The sequence below is a fragment of the Panthera onca genome, chromosome D4 (assembly GCF_046562875.1).
Source record: "Panthera onca isolate mPanOnc1 chromosome D4, mPanOnc1 haplotype 2, whole genome shotgun sequence".
NCBI classification, from domain to species: domain Eukaryota; kingdom Metazoa; phylum Chordata; class Mammalia; order Carnivora; family Felidae; genus Panthera; species Panthera onca.
The window spans coordinates 10,016,181-10,032,190 of record NC_138351.1 but is presented as its reverse complement, the minus strand read 5'-3'; the positions used below and the strand labels follow the sequence as shown (position 1 = coordinate 10,032,190).

Here is a 16,010-nt window from a genome sequence, read left to right as displayed (position 1 = left end):
CTATGTCTCCCTCTCTCTCTGACCCTCCCCTGCTCATGCTCTGTCTCTCTCTGTCTCAAAAGTAAATAAACGTTAAAAAAAAATTTTTTTTAAAAAATAAAGTTGAAAGATACTAAACTTCCTCATATGGTGGTGTGGGATAATACTTTTGAAGAGTGGTTTGTAGGAACAGGAGCTAATTTACAGCCAGAATGGTATGGAATCCTGGATATTGAGTAGCACAGAATTTCTAATATCAGTTTTTAGCTAGTGCAATCTTCAAGTTATTGTTAAATAGGAAGTTTAAAAGTTTATGTTCCATTAAAAGGTTTTGTCCCCCTGCCTTTTTTTTTTTTAATGTTTTTATTTATTTTTGACATAGAGAGACAGAGAGCAAGCAGGGGAGGGGCAGAGAGAGAGGGAGACACAGAATCTGAAGCAGGCTCCAGGCTCTGAGCTGTCAGCCCAGAGCCTGACATGGGGCTCGAACTCACGAACTGTGAGATCATGACCTGGGCGGAAGTCAGACGCTTAACCAGCTGACCCACGCAGGTGACCCCAGACCTGATTTTTCAGGGTGTTTTTACCTCTCCCTTCCAAAGTCACCGCAGACCTCCAGGCCGATGCATGGCTAAGTAAGTGTTCCTTTTGAACACAGTTCGTGATACAGTTCTGTCATCCACAGTCTGTCTCTTTTGGCACGTCTCCTGCACTGTGTCTCCTCCTTTGACCTGATTCTTCTTCCCTCTCTGTGAGGGGCAAGGTCAGCACTCATTTGAAGGATAAGCGTGCCTTCCGTGCCTTCCTTGCTGCTCGGGTGAGGGGCAGCCCAGCCCTGGTGTCCCACCCAACTGCCATTTGCTACTTTGTGGCTTTTTGTTTAGAGCCTCCTGCTGTGTGGCCTTGGAATGATCCGGTCTGTGAAACTGGCAAGAAGTGCTTTTTCCTTGAAACAAATCTCTCTCCCATGTTCTTGCCAGCTTGAGGGAGTGACTTTCCTACAGTTGCTGTTGGTTGCTGACCTTATCGCTATTAATAATAGTCCTAAAAGGTAAGGTTTACAGAATTCCTACTTCATGTGGGATACCAGGCCAAGCACTTTGCGTGCGTTATTAATTTAATTTTCTCAGGCAGGCAAGCTGTTTTCATTCCCTTTTACCGAGGTGTGACTACGATTCCCATTTCACAGATGGGAAAACAGAGGTTTACGGAAAGGAGCCGAGGGCAAAACCAGGTTCTATCTTAGATCTGTCTGATTCCAAATTAGTTCAGAATCAGGTTTAGCAGACCCAGTGAGATGCACCCCATGTCTTCAAATGCAGGCTGCTTTCCTGGCGACAGCCTTTTACGAGTGGTTTGGAACTCACTCAGAAATTTTAAGGTGATTAATCGGAACGAGATGCAAGCCGAATGGAGCCACTCACTGTTCCTGCCACCAACGCCCTTACTGTGAGGTTGGAGGAGACAAGTAAACAGTCTCCGTAAAATGTTGCAGATGGAATTGAGAAGGATTGTACAGGCTCCCACCCGCAAGAAACAGCCGCCATTTGTTTCTGGAGTTGGAGAGAATCGAGGGGCAAACAATCAATATACCCAGTTCCAAGTACATCCACCCTCCCACCACCCCCCCTTAGCCCGTTTGTTAAAATGACTTCAGATTTTCACTGCTGCGTCTGATGTCTCAGATTTTTGACCTGGGGCGGGGGGGGGGGGCGCGCAGAGGGGGAATCATTCGATGACAGCTAAACAGATTTTTTTTCCTGCAAAGATGATGGCTACATGAACAGATTTGGCTAGTACTCCCTTATAGTCGTTGTTTTCACTGGAAATGATTTTTCAGTGAGAGCAAGTGGTGAAGTTACATCCCAGAAGACAAAATTCTCCCAAAGCACATGAAACGCAGTTAAAATTAGGAATCACGAAAGCCTGGCAGCCTAATCCTCCTGGCTCGTTCTGCAACTTGCAACACAACTGCCCTTGCTATTAATTTATGATCTGGGTTTGTTCTGTGTCAAAAGTCCAAAAGAACATGGGGCTGATACTCATCCTGAGCACGTCAAATCCTGTGCCACCTGCGAGGAGCGCTTATGTGCCTGCGGATAAACCCTGACGGAGTAGTCTGAACCTTCCAGAGCAAATACCCCAAAGATTGCTAAGGACCAGCCAAGATCTTGACTTGGAGAACCTTTGACTAATGGGAATGGTAATCCAGCAAATTCTGAACCTTGTCATTAGAAATGTCCTAGCTTTGCACGAAAAGTGATTTAATCAGAGTTTTGTCTGGCTTGAAAAATTTGTCAGGTTCCCTACGATTTTATACAGTTTGAATCCACATCATATATATATATATATATATATATATATATATATATATATATATGTATATAGTCATTTTCTTTGCTTGAGGTATCTGGGGTAGGGTTCAAAAACTCCTTTGACCAAATAGTTTTGGTATTTCTTTTGTTTTTCAGTGCTTTATTTTGTATTTAGGGTTATTTCATTCCAAGTAATTATCTCCACTAATTAGTTTTATTCCTATCTTAACACATGTGGTCATTAGCTGATTATTTTTCAGTGGATTTAAAACTGAACTTCTGAGACTCCTGGGTGGCTCAGACTGTTAGGCATTTGACTTCAGCTCAGGTCATGATCTCTTAGTTCATGAGTTCGAGTCCCCCGTCAGGCTCTGTGCTGTCAGAAGACAGACTTCATTGTCTCTAGAAGTTCTTTCTTTCCTTACTTTAGAACTCTCTCTTTTTTTTTTTTTTTTTTGGTTTCTGTAGCTTTCCGTTTGGTTTAAGGCATAGGGTAAATGTATGAACCGTGACTCCCTGTGAGTATTTTTTTTTTAATTACTTCAACTGGAAAGATGATATAGTGAAAAGGTTTCGTGATAGCACAGAACATATCTTCCGTTAGCATCCTGAACAAATAGGTCACTATGATCTCAGAAAGCCAGTTCTGAAAAGAAAAGAAGAGCCCCACGTATTTGAAACCTCACTCAGCAAAGCACATTGAGTGCACCTCCCCCAAAATTCAGACTCTTACCATTTCTTGTTGCAGGATTTGACCAGGTGGCTAAACTTGAAATCTAATTTAGGAAGCAAAATGAGCTCTAAAGAACATTGCTTCATTTAATGAAGAGAACCCCCAAAGCCCCTGGTTTCTGATCCCCATTTGCTATATGTGGGGAATTGGCATTTTTCCCCCTCCTCAGGAGGGTACTTACTATTTTTATTAATATGAATAATAGATCCCCTCCATGTTTGGGAATCTGACCCTCATAGTAATTAGATTTCATTAGCTGTCACCACTTAACTGTTTTAATCCTCTGAAATAAATTGCTGGTGTATTTTCAACCTTAAAAAAAGAACACCATGTAGAAATAATATTTGTATAGCAGACGTTTAGGGGCTATCGTGTAACATGTATATATAGTTTTCCCATATTTCCCAACAGCCTAAGGCCTTTTTCAAAACTCTGCAGTTGTGCTTTCTCGGTAAATACATTACAAATGCCCAGTATGTAATTGAGTGGCTGGTTTGGGAGCAGGTATGGGTGACTTCCTGCTCTAAAAGTGAGCACCACCCCCTGGGGTTTGGTGTCCTGAGCTTATTCAGGGTCTTTGGAGTCTTTTCAGGCACCTTGGGGCCAGCCATCGGTGGGTGAGTTGCATGATGGTCTGTTAGGTTTTAGGTTACCACCCTTTGAACTCAACAAGCAGAATGTCCACACAAGAAACAGACTGAGAGCTTCTGTGTGTGTGTATGCGTGTGTGTGTGTGTGTCGGTATATGTTTATATATATGGGATTATTGTGGCTTCAAGTCTTGCTAACCAGGATAAAAATATTCCATTCACATTTCAGGTTTTAAGCAGCCAGATCATGCTCAGGAGCAATCGAAATGGTAAAATGCAGTGGAAATCAATTTCCCTTTTGTTTCCACCCTCTTGGCATAAACATCTACTTGGTCTGATACCCATCGGCAAAATTGCTTTAAACCGTTATGATAATCTTTGTAGGCACGTGCAGGCGTGTGTGTGTATGTGTGTGTGTGTGTGTGTGTGTGTGTGTGTATGTATGTATGTAGGTGTATTTTATAATATTATTTGGTGTGTTTGAGGCACCTGGGTGGCTCAGTAGGTTAAGCAGCCGACTCTTGGTTCAGCTCAGGTCATGATCTCACAGTTTGTGAGTTCGAGCTCTGCCTGACGCTCTGTGCCAACAGTGTGGAGCCTGCTTGGGATTCCCTCTCTCTCTCTCTCTCTCTCTCTCTCTCTCTCTCTCTCTCTGCCTCTCTGCCTGCCCCTCCGCCACTCATTCTCTCCCTCTCTAAATAAATGAATGAATGAATGAATAAACAAATAAATAAAATTATTTGTTGTTTTAAAGCACAGAAATAAATCCAGCAAATGTTTCATAAAGGTTTAGGTTAACATGAGAATGTTGTACAAATCTGCAAAGGTACAGTCATAAGTGCTTATTTAAACCGAGCATTTTGAAACAGTGGGTAGTAGACAGTATTCCTTCCTTGATTTGAGAAATGTCTCTCTCTCTCTCTCACTCTCTCTCTTTTTTTTTAATTGCAAAATGTTCAAACTTCCTCTCCCAAAAAGCACAAAAACCTCAGGGGATTACCTCACCAATGCCAGAGGAGTCTATTTCTCAAGGAGGCCAGCCTTTCTGTCTCAAACCGTGCCATTTTCAGACAGGAGTTAATTGGCAAATTTACTTTTCTTGTACCTACAGGCACCACCAAGTCTGAGGACCGCGCCGCTCTGCTGAAGAAATTCAACGAACCCGGGTCCCAGTATTTCATCTTCTTGCTGAGCACCAGAGCCGGCGGCCTGGGCTTGAACCTTCAGGCAGCTGATACCGTGGTCATCTTTGACAGTGACTGGAATCCTCACCAGGTCTGTAATGTCTCTGACTTGGGTGCCCAGGCCTTCCTTCTGGAACTAGAGGAACTCAAAGACTATCAGTGTCTGCATTTACACTTGTGCAGAAGAGCAAATTTCTAAATGAGCGGGGCTGTTTCCCCTTTGGGGAAATGGTGACCTCGTGATGGCTCTTTTCTCATGTCCCTCCAGAGCGTAGACAGTGAGACGTCTCACACCCACCTTTGATGTGCCTTTGAAAAGCTCCATTTAGGGGTACAGAAACTCAGGCTCTGCTTAGCTTTAACCCCCCTTCTGAGGTTGACGTCAGGCAAAGGATATTTAGTCGTAGGACAAATCACAAATGTTCCAAAATAAAAACAACAACAGTTAATATTCCTTGGACCCTCCCTGACTCTGTGCCAGCCTGTTGATGTGCATTGCTTCATTCTTTATTCACAATCCTGTGAGGTTGTAATTATTATTACTATATGTATCTCCCCGGTCAAGAAAAATGAGTCGCCGGAAGCTTTAAGTAAGTTCCCTGAGGTTAGTATATGATGGTTTGTCTTTTAGTCCGTAGGTTTTGTTTAAAATCACCATCAAAGAATATTCTATGGAGCATCTACTACTAGGTTCTTTGAGCCTAGGTGAATGTAGCGTTATCCGTGAGGATGGGCCCCTTGTGGCACCCTTGTGGGTTCCTACGTTACTCAGGGAGATAGTGCGCTTGCCTATAAGGTATTGGGTGGAGTGCTATTCATCAGGATGTGACTCATGTTGGGTCGCACGTGAATTCAAGGTAGTAAAAAGGGAAGCGGCCCTCGTGTATGAATATGAACCATACACCAGGTTAGCCTGGGCTCCTCACTGCACCTTGCTTTCCTCAGCTACAAATATGCAGAGTAGGACCCTGTCACCGGGTCACGGCGGGGAGACTGGGATGAAAAAGCTGATAGCAGTCATTCTGGGCAGGAAGTGGCATTCAGGGGGTGCACAGAATTATGAGAGAGCTTTCAAAAACTTGCATGCCTGCCTACCATCCCCTGCACCCCACCCCCAGTTTGGTAGAGGCTTCCCAGAACCACCTCCCCCCACCATACATTTGAAAGCTCCCCAGAGATTCTGACATCCTTTCTCTCCTGGCCAAGGAGCACTGATTTCAGGAATAAAGCAGTGGTTCCAAGCCTTGGGGTGACCACCAGCTTGGACCCCTGAGAGGCTCGCCAGTCATTTACTCTAGCTGAATATCTTAAAGGAAGCTTCTCTGGAAATGTTCTCACCTTGGAGAGGGCTCGGGAGCCACCAGCATGGAATATATTAGTTCCAAGTCTTTGTGAAATATTTTTATATGTTTTCTATATTTTTATATCCCACGAGACCTGCAGTTTGTCCCTTTTTACCATTGTGAATTCGGTGTCTGTTTGACATTTCGTGACAGGCTGCCCGCGTGCAGGCACTGAGCTCGGCTGGGCGTCTAGGGGAGGAGTATGTGATGTCTGTCTTCTCGGTGCCCCGTGTGGTTTAGATCACCCTGCAGCCGCTGCCTGTGTCTTTCCTGAGAAAAAAATAACCTGTCTATAGGTGAATGCAGAGTTCATTAGATTTTATCTTGGTGGGGGAAGCACATCTATGGCATCTCAGCTGACCACCTTCACTGGCACAGTGCAAATGCTAAGAGTCAAAGGAATTCAAGGTCTCTAGAAATGCTAAATTACCAGAGAGAGGATGCTGGGACATCCATGCCTCTCCCTTTCTCTGTCTCCCTCTACCCCTCTATCTCTTTGTCTTGTCTTTATGTCTGCCTCTCTCTCATTCTCTCTCTCTCTCTCTCTCTCTCTCTCTCTCTCACACACACACACACACACACACACACACACACACACACACATATACTTTTACAACCAGCAACCAAAGGTGTAACTCCAGAATCAAGTAAATTGCATGAGCAATTCATTCACTTTTCACTGTATTTGAGCTAATATCTCGAATTTCTTCTGGTCTGATTTGCCCCAGATTCCTGGCACTGGCACATATATTTCTCCAAATATTTTTATCTGCCACAGGTAGGTTCACCGTCACCTGATTTGGACAACTGGGCTGACCAGAGTTTTCGTGGCTGTCACTTAAACATGGCCATTACTTTGGGCAAACTTTTTTTTTCTTTCACTTTCAGAAATCAGTTATCTTACAATGATAGAGTAAGTACTGATTTTTCATTTAAAAAGTAAGACAGCTAACTTTCATTAAGCCACGACTCCACTGGATACGATGAGGCAGTTTGCATACCTAATTTCCTACCTAATCCTCAAAATATTTCACATGTTAGGTAACCAGTCAGTATTAAGTCACCCATGTCTGTCTGGGTGTGAATCCTGGCTTTGGGCTCTTTCTACCCTATACCCCTGCATAAATATTGCATGGTCCCCAAAATGAAAGTTGTGGAGCTCTTTTTATCTTGTTGGTTCCATTGTGCTTTGAAAAAAAAAAAGTGTCTATAATAATCCTAAGTCAGTTGAATCAAAATTAAGTCCTATTGATGAAATCGCAGGCCCATTTGCGAAGTTGAAGATAGAGGCCAAGAAGTTGCTACTTGGAGGCCCTTGCTAGAAGTAAGGACAGCACATACACATGTGGAATTAGCAATAAAATCCCTCGGAATTACCAAGACTCTCATTTCCAAACTGCGAATCAGAAACATGGGTTGATGCCTTTACTATTAGCCCATGGAGTTTGAACTTCTTTGTTACCACAGAATGGCCACCCACAAAGTTACCTTGGAGGTCCTTTTCCCAGGCTATATTCTTATGTGCAGATAGAATCAATCACACCTAATTAGTGTGGCTGAGTGTCAGGCGACTCCCATCTCAGAGGTACTGAAGAATCCGTTCAATGACGAAAGCACGTTTTTCTTTGTCATAGTATCCCCTGCCCCCCGCTCCCCACTTTAGCTTAGAGACTCAGAGGCTAAACATTCTATAAACTACTTCAGCCTAGGTTAAGCATCTGATATTGGCTCAGGTCATGCTCTCACGGTTCTTGAGTTCGAGCCCCGCATCAGGCTCTGTGCTGACAGCTTGGAACCTGGAGCCTGCTTTGGATTCTGTGTCTCCCTCTCTCTCTACCCCTCCTCACCTCACACTCTGTCTCTCTCTCTCTCTTTCTCTCTCTCTCTTTCTCTCTCTCTCTCTCTCAAATATAAGTAAACATTAAAAAACATTAAAAAATTTTTTTTAAACCTTCAGCTTAGAAATAATAATTTTGGCTACTTTCCAAATAGATAGATCGTTTTATTTTTTTTAAATAATTTTTCTAACCTTTAAAAAAATACTTTTTTTTTTTATTTTTGAGAGGGAACGTGTGAGTGGGGGAAGGGGCAGAGAGAGAAGGGGCCAGAGGATCCTAAGTGGGCTCTTTGCTGACAGCACAGTTGCTCAGTGCTTGCTCTTGGCCCAGACAGTCTAGAACATTTACTAGTAATACTTATTGTTGGGCCCGTTCCAATACAATTGTTGGAAACATTCCACTGACCCCTGTTCTAGAAATAATCCAGAGGTGGATAACATACACCTCGCTGTTTTGAAATCTGCTTCACCATTCTCGTGAGCATTTGTCGAGAGAGATGGTTGAACTAAGAGCTTGAAAATGAAGTTTAGGGTTCCGACCCCCTTTCCCCCTACCAGCTTTGGATGGTACTTCTCCAACTCACCTTCTCCTGTTTTGGGAATGTAATCTAATTTGGTTGGATCCCAGCTGTGTTTGTGTTTCAGCTGTCTGATATTTATATTACTCGTGTATCTTCTGAGGAAACATATTGGCCTCACGAGTCATTTAATTGTAGAGGTCCCTGCAGCAAAGACGGGTCTCCTGGACAGACTTTGGCCTGTTGCCGTCTCGTGCCATGTGCATGGCCAGGAAACTCATCTGGCCAAGTGGCTGGGCTTCCTGCTGTAGAGCATCAGCTCTGTGCAAAACAGGGCATCTGGGATGCCGGATACAGGGGACAGACTTTTGCCCCCAAAACGTGTACGGGTCTAACGGGGGGTGCATGGAAACCACTAATTAGCATTGGCCCAGAGACCATCACCTAGATCAAAGTGACAGACCAAGATGTTTTTGTGGTGTAGCATTGAAATCAGGTAGCTCGGCCTCCTAGGTTTAGTAGGGGTTTTATTTAAAGAATTCATTACAACTGTTTTCTTCTTATAAGAGTAATACAGGTTTAAAGCAGAAAAAAAAATTGTTCAACCACTTGAAAGTAAAATGAGGGAAATTTAATAATGACTTTATTCTTCGTTACTTGGAAGTGTAAATTCCTGCCTTTTACTTGGTTTACATAAATATGCACATATGAGATCCACATGTACATAGTCGTATGTAACGTGTCGTTTTTACTTGTTACTGCTTTGTGTCATTAAATCTCCTATAATTAATTTGTATGGTACTATGCATATAGTGTATGGTACATACATACAAAGATTAATTTTTTTTAACCAATCTGTTATTGTTGAATGTTGATTTAATTCTGCTTTAAAAACAAAAACAAAAACAAAAAACAGGGGTGCCTGAGTGGCTCAGTCGGTTAAGCATCCGACTTTGGCTCAGGTCATAACCTCACAGCTCATGAGTTCAAGCCCCACATCAGGCTCTGTGCTGACAGCTCAGAGCCTGGAGCCTGCTTCAGATTCTGTCTCTGTCTCTGCCCTCCCCTGCTTACAGGCTTGCTCTCTCTCTCTCTCTCTCTCTGTCTCAAATATAAATAAACATAAAAAAATTTAAAAACCATTGTAAGTAATATATAATGCTGAGAGGTATACCCATATTTGTAAATCTTTGTGCATATCCTATCCACGATTATTCCCGTAGGATAAATTGCCAGAAGCAAAATTTCAGGAGTCAGAGATCATACCCAGTTTTAACACTTTTGGTACTTGGTTCCGGATTTCTTTCCCCCAAAACTGTGACCAATTTAGCATTCCACAAGCTATAATTTGGGGAATTCTTTTCATTGCCCAAACTAAAGATGGAGTCTTTGGTGGAATTAGATGCATGGAGATCTGCCCCCTGACAAGTCCCTATCTGTACGGTGTGTAGGTATACTGTATGTACATATAATTCACAGATGCTTTAAAAATCGTCTCTAACACTTTAGACCAGTGTCTAGTGTTTCTTGAGATTTAAGGTTAGTTGTAGGTAATATCAAAGTCATAAATCTGACATCAAATTTAATGGGGTCTTCGTTTGTTTTGTTTTTTTTAGTTCGGGACAAAATCTGATGGTGAACCTAGAGACGGGTGCAAATACCTTGATGCCTGGATTTCAAAACCTGATATGTATTTCGGTTGGCTTGGCCGATCGGAGCCCAGCTTCCCTCAACTAGGGATGAACTCAGGTTTTCCAGAGAAGGTGGCTTGCATACATTAAAAATGAAAGCAAGATCTTTTCACTAGCGTGGGTGGGTTAAGTAACCCTCTATGCTCCCCTGTCTCTCGGGCAGGTGACTTGTTCACTGGGCTGATGCAGGTGCGCTGGCCCTCAGAGCATGTGGTTCTCCCTCACAGGATCTACAAGCACAAGACCGAGCTCACCGCATCGGCCAGCAGAACGAGGTCCGGGTGCTGAGGCTGTGCACTGTCAACAGCGTGGAGGAAAAGATTCTCGCGGCCGCGAAATACAAGCTGAACGTGGATCAGAAGGTGATCCAGGCGGGTATGTTTGATCAGAAGTCTTCAAGCCACGAGCGGAGGGCATTCCTGCAGGCCATCCTGGAGCACGAAGAGGAAAACGAGGTACGATAGAAAGCCGAGCTGATGAAATCGCACAGCGCCCTTTTGTCTCGGAAGGATTAAGAACGACCTGTTCTTTCTTTAAAGAATTTGCTGGGCTGGCGTTGATTAAAATGAATAAATTAGCTGCCTGTCTTACATCCCAAGCACAGAAAGCCTCTGAAAGTCATCCAGACCAGTGTCTTAAGAGCCTTTGCTAGAGGCACCTCAAGGCTCAGCCAGGGCACACCCCCCTGGCTCCCCCCACCGCCCTCCCCGAGAGACGCAGACAGGGTGCTTAATCGTACTGTAAATGCTGCCTTCTGTAGGGAAGATGTAGAATTGCACAGGGGCCCCTGGTACCGGGACACAATTCAGCCAGATGAGAGTAGACCCCACCAGAAAGAAGGGTCCCTCCTTGCCTTGTCTCTCTGCCATCCCCCTACCCTGGGCCCTCTCTGTCTTTTGCCTTTTGATTAAGCTCTTCAGTATGTTTGTAGGACAAGCCCTCACAGCCATCTTAACGTGTTTTCTTGTACTTACACTCTGAAAGCAGGACTTTGACCTCCAGTGCAAATTTTTCTGTAAAAGCTGACCAAAGGCTGAGAAAATGACCAGCTTTAAAAAAAAAAAAATCTCTTTACTTGGCAAGATTGTTCAAAGAACACATTCCTTATGTTTCTCTAAGGGGGTCTTTTTTTTTTTTTTAACTTTTTAAGTTTATTTATTCACGTAGAGAGAGAGAGCACGAGTATGAATGGGGGAGGGGGGGCACGGAGATAGAATCCCAAACAGATTCTGCTGTCAGCGCAGAGCCCGATGTGTGCTTGAACTCACGCACCCGTGAGATCGTGACCTGAGCCAAAGCCGGGTGCTTAACCCACTAAGCCACACAGGCGCCCCTCTAAGGGGGTCTTTAGGTAGTCGCTTGTATTTTTTTTAGATTACCAATTTTAGTAATTCTATACTGAATTTTCAACCCGAACAGATTTGAAAGAGATCAAAAGACATAGTTCTAATGTAGTCTAGAAAAGTGTGCAAAATACCAGCACCATTCCTTACCATAAAATTGTCTTGGGATGGACAGATTTAGTTTGATGTCCCTATATTTGTAAGCTGAGGAGTGGGTTTACCTTAACATATTCATATGGAATACTATTTTCATTGCATATATTAGATATAGTTCGATCTTGCCTTAAGTAGGATATATGCTTTTGAAATCTTCTATAAATTATAAACCAAATTCATTTAAAAGTCTCCCGTACATTTTTTGTGTGTGTGAAATGAGTCTGAATGTGAAGTAGATCTTGATATTCAAATGAATCCTGAAATGAATCTTTTTGCAAACTGAAGAGCACTTTTATACCGTGCTTCCTCCTAACTTGTAGGTCTAATATATTTGATTAGTTATGTATTAGGTTTTGTTAAAATAATGAAAAATATGTGTGCGCACGCATTCACACATCCACCCGTATTTTTAAAATTGTGATCTCAAATAATTCACTCTGATTCTTAAAATTGAACACGTGATAGAGGCTTGATTCTTGAAATTGATTGGTCCAGATTTAGAATCAGGTTGTCAGGTAAATTTTGTGTTCTTGTTTACACACCTGGAAATTAAAAAACATATATATTATTTTTTTGCGTGATGCATACTGTCCCAACACAGGTATGGGCAGAGCTGATACTCCGCCCATGGTCTCTACCCTGTTTTTGCCTTTAACTCATTTTGTATAGGCCTTGTGAAAGTAGAGGTTGGCCTGGGGAACATGGCGTGCAGAGGAGCCTGGAGCTTTCCGCCTGTCCTAGGCTGCAGGGAGATGTCGATGTCTCCCAGCCGCAGGGGCCACCAGGGCTGGGCTGGGGTGGGGCCTGGGGCCAGCCGCATTACTGGGGCTCCACACTCCTTCCAGGCTGTTAGTGTGTCAGACGTGGTGCCATTTTCTGGGTGCCCTGTGTCCTGTGTCTGGGTGCCCTGGGCGCCCTGTGTCCAGATCTTTGGAGACACTGACAGACCACAGTCAAGGGCTGTGGTTCCAAATACTGAGGCCGAGTAGGCTGCTTATCTGCACGGCTGACAGGCTGGGAAGTACTAAGATACAAAGACCCCAGGGAGGTATTTTGCACACTTCCCAGCCATTTCATTCTCTGTGAAGGTCAGACCCTTGCAGGCAGGCTTCTTGCCAGTTTACAAGAGAATCTTTTCACCTTACGCGTGGGGATGTGCAAGCCCCCCATTGTATAGGCAGAGAGTGGATAATATGTGGTTCTAGGTAGTGAGCAAACCAGAGCACCTTTTCACCAAAGGATATGTTAACCAAAATCTTCGTACCATGAAGTATCAGCCCGCTGCCAGATAGGCTTGGTCTTTGTCAAATGAAATGCAATATTGAGACAAATTTACTTTAATCAGGTTAGAGGTGAACTAGAACAGAAAGCTTTTTACGAGGAATTATTATTTTGAGTCATTAGATATTTGCCTATGGAAATGCATTCACTTCTAACACAGTGCATAAGACATTATCTTCGGAAGAACCATAGTCATTTAAGCTGCTAGGACACTCATACTCTTTCTAGAACAAGGTGCCTCGTTTTTGCACATATAATTTGGGAAACTGGATATTTGAAGTTCTGGGTTTTCCTCTTTTCTCCTTCTGCCCATACCCTGCGATCCCCCCATTTGATTCTTAACATACTCAGTCAGCATATGATAAAAATAATTTTGGAAGGTAAGTTCTATAGTATATAGTATTACAGTATATAGTATTATAGTATAGTACAGTACAGTATAGTATAGTATAGTACAGTATATAGTATATAGTATTATAGTCTATAGTCTATAGTATATAGTATTTAGATTTTTTTTTTGTTTTTTTGTAAAGTGTGGAAGTCATAGCATTTCTAGAAAACTTGAGAACTTGGTTTCTGAGGAGTTTGCAGAGAGATCATGTGCTTCGGTCTAATATCACATAAAACGAAACTGTTCCCTGTTATGCACCCATCCAGAACTTTAACTGTTAGCATAATAATTCCCACTGAAACACATTGATTAAACCCATATTAAAGGCTCTATATTTGACCTATCTGTATGATTTTTATGGCCTTGTTCTGTGCCTAGTCACGAACTTTCACATATTGGTGGGTTTAATAAGGTTTTGAAAATCACTTATATGAGGCTTAATAGAATTAAAAGGATTTATGTCAGGCACTTTTTCCCTCGCGTTTCCTTACAACTTGACTGTGAACTAAATGTCACGCCCATTTTACAGATGAGGTCATTGAAGCAGGGGAGACGTTAAGTAACTTGTTTCAAAAGTAATGGAATCAAGATATACACTACCACCACCACCACCCCCCACCCCGCACCAAAAAAACCCAAAAAACCACACACACACACACACACACACACACACACACACACAGTACTTTTCATAGTGTACCATGTGTCCTTCCTAAACAGATTTTGCTCTGGGAAGATTGGTTTGAGTAGCTGGCGAAATAATGATGGCAAATACTACCCCCAGTGACCCTTCTCTTTTCTTGGGGGCTTGAGAAATGAATCCCTGTGGTCTACAGGACATATCCACTTTACTCTTTCATACCTCACCCTGATTGTCCAAACTTTTCCCTAAAGCCTGTTAAATCATTCTGTTCTTAACCCCAGGAAGAAGATGAAGTGCCCGACGATGAGACCCTGAACCAAATGATTGCTCGACGAGAGGAAGAATTTGATCTTTTTATGGTAATACCATAGAAAATCGTGCACCTTTTTCTATTAACGTGCGATGTCTGGAGCCTGCGTGCCCTGGCAGAACTTCCTTTACAGAGAGCCTGGGCCTTTCAGTTCAGAGGCTGCAGACTGGCTGGATTTAGCCTGCAGACATATTTTGTTTGGCCCACGCGGTGTTTTTTAAAATTTCAAATTTGTTGCCAACATAAAAAGAATCCTGATTTCTGGCTTCTCTTGAAAAATGAGGGTGGGCAGCACCAGGCCCACGTCTCTGTGTGGAAACAGTTGGCCAGGGCTTAGTGGCCGCACCCTCCGGCTGGACAGGCCATGTGGGTTATGGCTTTGCCCCAGATCCCTGCCCCTGGCCCCCCAGCCCCAATCCCAACTCATTGTAATTCAAGGCCAGCATCATTCTGGGAACCTGCCCTACTCCTGTAGGTAGTTTACAATCATTCCCTCGCTGTCTCCTTACTGGATCAAAGCAGATATGCTCCCCAACCAAACAACACGGGTCGTGTGTCTCCTTCCTGTTGAAGAGAGCCTGGCTTAAGCCAGCAGGAGCCTTCCAGATGCACATCAAGGCATAGCCTTCGCTGAAAGATCGGAATTGGTTGGATTTCGCTGATCTGGGCAGATAGGAAAGAACCTTGACATTTAAGGAATTAACAGCCATGGTTTCAACCTTGACGTTCCATACTACATAGTCACGTGCGATTTTGCTGAAATCTGCACTTGATTTACGTGTGTGGCCCGCCCCAGGGTCAGTACGTGCGGAAGCAAGCCCCTCCGGTTGTGAAGGAGGCCCTCAGAAGTGCTATTTTGCTGCATTCTTCAGGCATGCGCTGGACCTCTTTCATCTACTGTGCGGCCCAATGGTCAGAACGGTTTCTGGCACATAGTACTTGCTTAGCAAATCTTGAGTGAACGAATGGCAGCGTTTGCAACATTTTAAGCCCTGTGAAGATGTCAGTGCGGATCAGGACCTGTGAAGTTGCAAGGCTCCTTCCAGTACCATCAATCATTCTGATCTTTCGGACATTTAGTCTGATGGCGGAATGAGTAAGGAAATGTGAACTGTGATGCGGTCATGCTGCACGGTCCCCAAGTCCAAGGCCCCCAGTTTGAATGCCCTCAAGGTGTCAGGCATTTTGCAGGAGAGAAACAAGTGAATGGGGGTGGGTGGGTGGTGGTGGTAAACCAGAGCTGCTTTGTCTAAGGGAGACAGAGCCGCAAGGCCCCAGGTATCCAGGAATTCCAAATTTCCAAGAGAAGCTAGAAATCTAGGTTTTTTTCATGGGCAATCTCTGGATTTCAAAATGTTTGCGGCTAAATTCACTTTTGTTTTTATTATGATCTCCTACTGCAGGCCAAATGAAACAGGACTCTGGGCCTGATGTGACCCACAGGATTTGCATCCTCTGTCTTTTTAGCCCAGACAGTCTGAGAAGAGAGCTCCAGCTGCGTGGAGGCTTACGTTATTTTTTGCAATTTTTGACTAGGGAACGACGGTTGTGTCCACACATAAAGATTCGAGATAAAAGACATTTAATTCTTCCTCAGGGAAGTTTTAGGGAGCTGTGGGAATAGCTCCTAACCTGGGATGAGCACTTTGCCCACCCCACCCCATTCCTAAGTGAACCGCCCTCCTTAGGAAAGGCA

The 16,010-nt window shown here is 43.6% G+C and overlaps 1 protein-coding gene across 8 annotated transcripts in view; it reads left to right on the top strand.

Moving 5' to 3' along the window:
* Positions 1-16,010, top strand: part of SMARCA2 (SWI/SNF related BAF chromatin remodeling complex subunit ATPase 2) — a 179,900-nt gene that overhangs the window by 91,298 nt on the left and 72,592 nt on the right. For all 8 annotated transcript variants that reach the window (XM_060610133.3, XM_060610139.3, XM_060610135.3 and 5 more), the window contains exons 24-26: positions 4,729-4,892; positions 10,418-10,645; positions 14,286-14,363. In XM_060610133.3, coding sequence (XP_060466116.1) covers positions 4,729-4,892; positions 10,418-10,645; positions 14,286-14,363 — 470 coding nt within the window. The remainder of the gene's footprint in view (positions 1-4,728; positions 4,893-10,417; positions 10,646-14,285; positions 14,364-16,010) is intronic.